This window comes from Labrus mixtus, chromosome 2 (genome assembly GCF_963584025.1).
Source record: "Labrus mixtus chromosome 2, fLabMix1.1, whole genome shotgun sequence".
Taxonomy (NCBI): domain Eukaryota; kingdom Metazoa; phylum Chordata; class Actinopteri; order Labriformes; family Labridae; genus Labrus; species Labrus mixtus.
Genome location: NC_083613.1, coordinates 24,178,035 through 24,188,052, shown reverse-complemented (window position 1 = coordinate 24,188,052; position 10,018 = coordinate 24,178,035). Strand labels below are relative to the sequence as shown.

The 10,018-nt window shown below is 39.4% G+C and overlaps 1 protein-coding gene across 1 annotated transcript; it reads right to left on the bottom strand.

The window, feature by feature from the left end:
• Positions 1–2,206: 2,206 nt before the first annotated feature.
• On the bottom strand, positions 2,207–8,741 carry LOC132989747 (aminoacyl tRNA synthase complex-interacting multifunctional protein 1-like). Its single transcript, XM_061057570.1, has 4 exons — positions 8,287–8,741; positions 5,611–5,819; positions 4,668–4,836; positions 2,207–4,089 (listed from the first exon to the last, which is right to left on the bottom strand). The coding sequence occupies exons 1-4, from the start codon at positions 8,675–8,677 to the stop codon at positions 3,923–3,925; spliced, it is 936 nt and encodes a 311-aa protein (XP_060913553.1). The 5' UTR covers positions 8,678–8,741; the 3' UTR covers positions 2,207–3,922.
• Between the last annotated feature and the right edge of the window lie 1,277 nt (positions 8,742–10,018).

Sequence of the window (10,018 nt, the reverse complement as noted above, 5' to 3'; positions counted from 1 at the left end):
TGATCCTATCTTATCTTTAATTTGGGTTAGATTAGACTGCCAACTTCTACAGTAGGATCAATTTTTGTTCACGAAAACAAATGGACTTTGCTGTTTGCCTGCACATCATCACTAGTCTACTGATAATCTCACTCACATCGTGGAACTGTAAGCAACTAAGTCTGTAGATAAAGAAGCTTGAAACTCTTGAGATGCAACATTTCCTTTGTTTATAGTGATGGGTTCTAAATAACTCCAGGTTCCAGGATAACCTGTTATATGGCCCTTGGGCAAAAATAAGCTGTGTACCCCCTTCATCAGAGACAAACAGAAACACCCAGAACTCAAGCTGGAGATCAGCTGTAAACACTGGTAAGCATTTCTCCACTTCTGTTGAACTCCTCTAAATACTGTTCAAACTCATGCTGTTCAAAATTTGACTGGAAGTTCAGAAGTCTTAAAAATGGAGTTGGCCAATGGTTTCCCTTCAGATACTGTTTAAACTCTAGGTATCCCTTTAGATTTTGGAGCAGATATATGTAAAAAAAAAAAAAAAAAAAAAAAAGCATCAAAAGTGCCCAGACACGCTAGCAGTAAAATAAACTGCATTAAACTCTAGCACAGCTCACGGGCAGGTTTTCAGTAGCTCGCCTATAGGTTGACAGACTGTGTTAAAAATAAAAATCTGACGACGGTAAATGCACCTCTTCCCACTATTCATATATTTGGCCCATAAAAACAAGTATGAAGTACTAATGTTTTCTTGGACATTGATGTGAATTTAAGATTATTTATAAGCATTGGCTTATTGCACACATGTACAAACAGTAGCTTAATTCAGCTGAGCTATGTAAATAAATGCAAGCGATTTGATGCAAGTAGCCCTTGGCCACTTACATTTTTTGAAAGTAGCTCTCAGATGAAAAAAGGTTGGAGACCCCTGCTCTAGCATGTGTGCAGGAAACATTATAAAGTGTGCCTTCAGGGTGGCCAAGGAGAAAAGGTGATGCAGGGCACCAATGTGTGCCATGAAAAGTGTCTCTATCTTAATCAGAGTTTTGAACTGCTTCCTGATAAACACATCATGTCTTTGTACAGATGGATTGTGTCCGCTTTTATTAGGCAGCCTGACTCTGCCACTGCCTTTAAATAGTAGAATTGTGGTGCATTAGGTAATTTCTGACAGTGAGGCTCATCACTGAGAATGTATTATATAATGCAATTTACATTTGAATATGATTCTTGCATATATGCTTAGTTGTATTTCCTGTTTGTTTTCATTCAGTTATTTATTCACAGATGAGACGAATTAATCAAGTCAATAATTTTATTTCATTCATGAAGCAAACATCTCAAAATCCACTTTTGTTACTTTGTTTTGAAGTATTTGACAAATAGAACACATGTGGTCTTCAGGACACTTTTGTTGTAACACTTCGGTAGTTTGTGTCTGTCATTAAAGACTAATGCAAAGGAAGTAATACACCTGTTTGGCTTTTAAGTAGCACACAAACACAATACACGTATGTCAAAGATGTGAAGGAGGGTTTTGTTGGGTTTCCTGCACTTTTTTGTCATTTTTCAAAAACAGGATGTGGGATGAGGGGGGGGGGGAAGCACTTTATTCAGTTTGATTTGACTCAGCTGAAACTCAGCCTTGGGCGGTTGTTTACAAACTTTCCCCTCCGATGAACCGCACCGAGTCGCTACCCACTCGCGGGACTCACTCCTCCACGCATGAGTTGTTGTTGCAGACGCAGGGATGGAAATGAGTGTAGGACCTCTACAGTACCTGCACTCACTCCTGAGTGGTTTCCTGTGGGGTTTGAACATGAGTACTGTAGGCGGGTTAGGGGCTGATAGACACATAATATCAACACTCGGCAACCTTTTCAAATTAAAGCGGTTGTATTGAGGTCAGCCTGTAGTAAAAGTCAACATATGCTGGGGCAGGAGATGAAAAGCACCTTTGTCTGTTTTTTTTTGGTGCAGGGTTTTTACAGACGCAACTTTCATTACCTCATTAGAATTGTCAGAAACATATTCCCTTAACACTCGTGTCTAAGAGAATGCACAATGACCCACAGGACACTTATCAAACTTGACTTTGCTTGTTGAATCCACCAAGTATGATTTATAGCTTCCACCACTATAGCTTAGAATATGGTTAACAGGGTTTTCAAGCTGAATCAAGCACTGAAACCAAACACTTCAAATGTTCATCATATCTGTGGGATTGTTATTTCTTTTTTCTAACTGAGTGATTATGTAAATGAAACAGATTATGTTGAACATCGAGCACATCTAAAAGAGTGTATTAAAATTCAAATATATCAAACAAAGCTGTTTAAAATTAACCTACGCTCCAAAACGTTGTACAAACCATAACTCATAGAAATGATTTTTTTCTCATTCAGAAAAGTTCATAATCCTCATACTATGGTTCAATCTGTTCCACTTCTTAGTTCCTGAATCACATCCTCATTTTTTACATGCAGTTTTCAGTTCTTCCTGCAAAATAAGGGAAGAAGACCGTTTACATGTTTGTGTTTTAGGTCATTTTTATGAACTTGATTCAGACTGCTAGGACACAAAAACAGCATGACATAAAACAAAGACATTTGGGTTTACTTCAGTCCTTCAAATGAAACATTATGCTGATAAGCAACAATGGTGAAAGGCTGAGATACTAACATGAAGTGGGCCATATTAAAGATAAAGTTAATCTGTTACAGTATCTATAAAGCAGAGTAACACTCTCCATAGACAGGAAGGATACAAATCATCATTTTGATGAAACAGCAAATTAACATTAGAGTTGATGTTTGGAACGGTCTGTATTTCATTTATTTGGACTCTTTGTGAACCTCAAATGAACAAAAGCAGCATTTTGAGATAAAAAAAAAATACATCTCAGACATCATACTGTTTGAAGTAAGACGCCTCTCACACTAAAAATAATCAGCAGGATTAAAAAAAACTGAGCCATGTCCATCACTTTTACAGTGGCAAACTAGTTTGACTGTGTTTTAACAGAGGATTCTCATGACATGTGGTTATTGAATTCTCCAATGTTAGTGTAAAAAAAACTTTATTCATCCATATTAGGATATTTTATAAGTCAAATCATTATTGTGTTCAACCAGACCATTCAGGGTTTAATGACTGTAAGGGTCAGTATACCTGGTAATAATAAAAACAACCCTGTAATGCTGTATTTCATAATAGCATGATTTTTTCTAAGATGATTATTATGAAATCTCACACTGTTGCAATCCCACTTGTTATAATGAGACTTAAACTGAAGGAGCTCAGTGAGCACATGTATTATTATTATTACACATGCATCTATACATCACATTTTCTTTTTTTAAAGGTAATTTCCCTTCTTAGTTCCAATGTTAAAAGACAGTAGTTCAACTGTTCTTATCATTTCAGAGGGACTTTTGCACTGCCGGGTTTCATCCACAGTTCAGTGGAAATGACCACGGCACCGCGGCATCATGGGAAAACACTTATATTTTGTCAAATATTCCAACACCAAAAAAGATTCTTGGGGGGAAGTTCTATTTTCTTTTTCAACGTGTTGATTATGACTGTGTGCTGCATGTGCTGCATCACACTAATATTGTACATGATCATGTTTACTGCAGTGCCCTCATCTGGACAAAAGAAGAAACTACGTCGATAAAAACAATACATACATATATATATATATATATGAGATTTTCATGTCCAACAGAGGGGAACACACTTTGCCTGGCTTACAGTACTTAAGTTTGTAACCAGTCAAACATAACACCCATGCCATTGTTAGTCATGTCTTTCCAAAACAGCTGGTCTTTCTATGCAGCGTCCACTCTTCTGAGGAGGCTTTCCACAACATTTTGGATCCTGGCTTGCTGTAGGGACTTGCTCTGAGTTAGCTCTGGCAGCTCAGAGTTCACTTGATTTCAGAGTTGCTCATGGTTTGGGCTTTACACACTCCCTTGCCGATGACCTCAAAAGCAGCTCCCTTGTATGTTGCAATACACTGGCCGTCTGTACGCAAGTCTGTCTGAACCTGCTCCCACACCTCCTGTTTTGGGTTCAGCTCTTTGTCTCCTTCACCTGCAATCAACAAATCAGATTGATACACTAGAAGAACTTCCTTTGTTCTCCACTCATCCACCGCTAATGCAGGATTTATGGGTCCTGGACTGACATAATATACATTTCGTCCTTGAATAAAAAGCCTCAGACCAGAAAAGCCTCCGGGCTTTCTGGAAGATTACTGAAAGTGGCTGCAGGGTTTTTCTCCTGTTCAGCCACAGGGAATCGATCAGGTTAGGCTAAAAAGCCTGGCTCAACGGAAACAAAGGTGTTTGTTTAAGTTGACAAAAAAAAAGAAGAGTTTTCAAGGACCAGGCTTTGTGCACATGTTCAAACAGGAAAAGACCTCGCTAAGCTTTGAAGTATCAAATCAATGTTGTTGTTAATTTTGCAACAGATGGCTGAAAACATTTGGGTTTTTTTCTAGAACAAAAACACATATTGTGTTTTTTGGGGAAGGCACCACTCTGCCAGTCATCTACAAGTCAATTGCTAATACTATGATGATAATCGTATTGTCTCGTATCTAGAAACAATGGCTTAATAGTGGCAATGATTTATCTTTACTTACAGAAACAGTGACTAGGTAAGAATACCTGGAAAGCCCTGGAAAATGACTCTGTCCCCTGGCACAGCTCCACTTGGAGGATCGAGGATCTCCACTTTGTCAGGTGAGCTTGCACATATGACTAGAGCCTGGGTCAGCACTCCTCTAATCTTTGCTGGCTTCAGGTTACACAGCAGGACTACCAAGCGATTCTGCATCTGCATTAGAGGTACAGAGGAACACAAACAGGAAAAGGCTTTTCCCAGACTGTAGAGTCCAAAACAAACTGTTTTCTAACGTTTGGTCAGGGAGTCTTGATGTTACGGCACAAATTAACACTAACCACAGAAGCTTGTCACTTAGTACTTGGCAAAAAAGGATTGAAAACATAGTCACTAAAAATATGCAGTTACAAAGCCAGTGGATTCCTTACCAATACACCTGTATTAGCGACATTAGCTAGTGGACATGATGTTACATGCTACAGGCAGCAATAAGGAGTTTGACCTCTGTGATTTTAGCAGCTGCCAATCTTATTGGAAAGCTTTCTGTGAGATTTTCAAGTCTGGATTTTTGAGGTCAAGCACTGATTTGGACTACACGGCCTGGTTTGCAAGCTGCACTTTAATTCCGTACAGAGATGTTCAGTGTGCTTTGAGTCAGGACTCCGTGCAGACAAACTAAGTTCTGATTTTATTTTACACACAACATGCCTCGTTGCTGGTTTGAGGCTGACCAATGTCTGCACATTTGTGGCTCACAATAGCAGTTCCACCCAGGGCAGTTCTAGTGGAATTAATCCGGCGTCTTGCAAAGATTTAATTCAGTGACAGTGCCATGTTTAAAATCACTGACCTCTTAAAACACATTGTACATTCTTGTCTACCAAGATGTCATTGTTGATATGTTGATCAACACCTGTATAGTTAAATTGACTGTACAGTTCAAATATTTTTTACCGCATGTATTTGCACATGAGAGTAATTCTGTACCTGGTCCAGAGGTGTGTGCTTTGCTAGCGAGCTGACCACTGTCCTATGAGAAGCCTCTCCAACATCAACCTGCTGCACATAAAGACTGTCTGAGTCCGGAAGCTGCAGAGCTGAGATTACACGTCCAACACGCATGTCCAGACGAGACACATCCACCTTGACTTCATCTTGGCTCGGTGCAGCCTGCGTCTTCTCAGCTTTTTCCCCTCCTGGCATAAAAAAAAAGAAGACATTCTATCACAATAATCATGTAAACCAAAATACAAAATAAGGATTTAGCCTTAAAAGCATTTAGCACTGTTATTTTCTTTCTCAATTTATTCTCTCGATGTGCAAAAAAAGTCTGAAATATGAATGTCCTTAGGTGTTAAGCCTAATGAGCAGCAACGGTCGGACAGATATTTATCCAGTGTTTATGATGTTTCTACCCAGAAATCTAAAATTTTTTGTTGTAAAACAGAGTAAATTTGTTCTTGAAACTTGTAACATAGAGATAAAAAAATTACAAAATAATGTGAGGAGCTTTCATGATGAGTTGATTTGGCAACCGTGCGGACTAAACAGTACATCTGAACTCTTTGATGATCTCATACTGGCCATGTGTAACAAGTGTTTATAACAAAAATCTCATCCTGCTTCATTTTTACAATCAAACATATCACACGGGAGACATGGCAGCGTGTGGTTAACCTCCTCGTCTGACAGCGACCCAGTGGCGGTGGTAACAGGCATTGGTAATAAGTATTTATAGTCCGTCTTGTGTTGTGACACACAAGTTTTAAAAGGTCATAGCAGAAACAATACAGGACAGCTGAAACATGCAGGATTCAATCACATTTCTAACAGAAGTTTACTTCCTACTTTGTGTCAACAGTTGAACTTTCATATTTTGACTTGACAAAGCCTTTTTTCACAAAACCAATTCTATGATGAAATGGATTTCTCATTTGTTGTTGTTGAAGAAACTGAACTTCACTGAGCTCCGTCCTAAACTCACATCTTTAGATTGTTGTTTAACCCAGACTGTGGTCCAGATCTCATCACCTGAATAATTAGCTCTTCTGTCTGATTGAAGACAAATCCCTGCAGCTCAGTTTTTAATATCCTTGGGAAAACCGTCTGAGTTAATAGAGGCTGCATATTTGTGTCCACGGTTTTGGAGCGAGACCAAGTGCACTCAAAGGAAAACAAGGAGCGAAAAATGTCTTCCTGGCTTTTTTCTCCCACTACAAGTACAAGGTTGGAGTAAACCACAGATAATCTGCAGCTCGTTTGAGTACATGATTGTAATCGCTAGCATTTCCTCAACTAATAAGATTCCATATTTCAGCTTGAAATAAAGACTGTGCAAAGGTTGCTGATCAAAACCTCTTAAAAGCTTCTGATCCAAACATATTGTAACATAAATGTGTTGTGAACTAGCAGAAACATTTAGCCTTAGAACACTAAAACGACTGAGTCTTACACAAACTGACTAAGACTGAGTCCAGGTTAAAGGAAAAAGGCTGTTTATAGAGCACAAATTAACATGTTTACAGCCTCATACAAAAAATTATTTTGGTCTGAATAGCTAAAGTCATTATGGGCACGCACTGAATGGGGAGTGATTTTTTTTTTTTTTTTTAAACAACTGTGCCGTTTTGATTTTTGTGAAGGATAAGAGTAATTGATAATAAGAGGCGTGGCTGGCGGGCACACATTGCAGCTGTTAGGCAGGAGGCTTCAGGCCTGCCTCAGCTCCAGCTCTTAACTGGGTTCATTTAAATTGAATTTAAGACACCATTACCAACATGGTGAATGGCAACGATGGGCTTTAAAAGTCAGCTTCAGAAACCAATGGGTGACATCACTTAGACTACATCCATGTAAATATAGTCTCAATCAGAAATCAGAAAACAGTAGTCCCTACTCGCTAGGATTACATGAATGAATGACGCTGTGAATGAAAAACCAACCTGTGACTTGCAAGCTTGAATTTGAAGAGACATGTCATAGGACATTACGCATGTGTAGCTGAATATTTATATACTGTATGCAAGTGAAAACTCAAGACTTCAGAATTAATTTGTTAAACAAAAAATATGTTGCTTGAACAAAAGCTTGGACATTCTTTTAAGTCTTTTAAGTCACATTTTCAATTTGAAGCTGCATAACATAAATGCAATTACTAAAAAATATAATGTGACTAAATATGGCAACCGTATTTTCTGTTTCGGCAACCAAAAGCTGATGAATGAATGCCAGGACTTTTGCAAGCCATTGTTGGGCTTTAGTTGACTTATATGGCCAAAAATGAAATCAGGTAATAGGCTACGGGGTCATCAGGTTCCTGGTTGTATCCCTGACTAAAATGGACTAAAATGGGAGCACATCCTAGATATCCTGCATGTCTTTCTGTTGTTTCGTCTCTACCTGTTGTTTTGATGTGTCACTACACCTGTGGATGACTAGTTTATTCTGTAAATATCATAAGGTAAGTGAAGTAGCTTGTGTAGGGTATATTTGTTTGTAAGAAATTCAGCTTGGGGTCTCACTTTATACCCAGGGATGTCCCTACAGTAGGTGTCAAAATGAATTACCACTGTTCGGAATTAAATGAAATGTTGTGCAATATTATACAGGTGCAAACAGTATGTGGACACATTAAACCTCTGACATAATTGAACCCCAAGTCACCTTTCGTCTTATTGTAGGTGGACACTCGGCCGCGGAAGCCCATCTCTCTAAGCTCCCGGCGGACTGTTCTTGGGCTCACGGTGGTCCCGGAGGCGGACTGAAACTCGGTGGCAATAGCTTCAACCGAGGGCAGACAGTTTTCCAGCGCGACTTTCTCCAACACCTGGCGGTCCTCTTCCTTCAGCTTGTGCGGTCTGCCGCTCCGGGGCAAAGCCGTGGTTATGCCTCCACGTTTCCACTTCAGTATCACTGCGCTGACGGTGGACCGAGGCAGCTGCAAGAGAGCCGAAATCTCACGGACTGACTTTTTACACATGTGACAACCTACAATAGTTCCCCTCTGAAAGTCACTGAGCTCTTCACGGCGACCCATGATACCGCAAAGGTGCATTTTACGTCATTATTATTTATTTCTTACATCTCCCTCGTCTACTCAGCTTTCTTCTTCTACTGTTTTTGATATTTTAAAAGCTACTGGGTACATTGCTGTCCTCCCCAGGATATGAAACGCATTGCAGTTGCCGGTTTATTGGGACAGTGACCTAAATCAGGTGTAGTCGTTTAAGGCTTATCTATTGATTTTCTTTTTTTTGACTCAACTTTAGCCCAAAAAACCAGGCGGGCTTCCATAGTGGTCCATGGTATTATCACACAATCGTATTTAAATGCAAGCAAAGCAATATTAGAATTCAAGAATTAAAAAAAAAAAAAAGTTAAGGCACAATAGCGGTTCTAGGCAGGGGCCAACAGGGGCCAGTGCCCCTGTTACACCGAGCTTGGACCCCCCTGTGGCCACCCCTCAAAAAGGAAGAACCCCCCCTAATAACACATACACAGTATTTGACTCACAATCTAGTATTTAATTCTGTTACTGAAACAAATAAATCATGGTATTTTATGATGTGCGCTTTTATTTGGCATAATATATTTGTATATTTTAAAGCGATCATCTTTGTCTATTTTTTCACCTGGGTTTAATGTTCCCCTCTGACAAAACAACTGGCCCCAGTTTGGCCCCCTCAGTAAAAGTGGTCTAGAACCGCCACTGTTAAGGCAGAGGGGGGGCACACTTGGGACGCCAGATGTTGCCGATGAGCCCTCTGGAGGTGTTGTGAGCCTGTCATCGAAAACACCTGATGACCCCAGTGATGTTGTTGCCTCCCTTTATCCCTTTAAGTAGCCCCCTCCCCTCCCAGGATCATCCCCACTCACATCACCTTAGGTTAATTGCAGGTCACAAGGCGTTGTATCACCTAGTCCTAGGATAGAACACAACCATCCCAGTACCTTCACTGTGACTTTTAAATTATTGACTATTAAAATTAAAATCATCTAAGGAGTTAAAAGTTTGATATTTACAGAAACGTTAATAATACAATGTATCCCTACAACTAGCCGCGAAAAGGTCACTACAGTTATATCATTTGTATGAATGATTTACGATTGATTCAGATTGTTTGCAATTAAACTTGAAAAAAATGTCAACATACAGGAAAGGTTTGAGATAAAAGTTGAATGGCGCCTTCCTTTGGTAGCTCCTTGTTCTCCATACTGTTAGCTAATCGATGGCTATTAAAGTGTTCTGTCAATAAGATTTTTTTTAAATTTAAGTATAGAACTTCCATTGAAGGCCTCATTTATTTATTTAAGAACAACAGGCCCATTTCTCTAAAGGTTTCCATTATTATTTTAACTATTACAGCAGTGTGTGCAGCTTGTGGTCAGAGCTCTG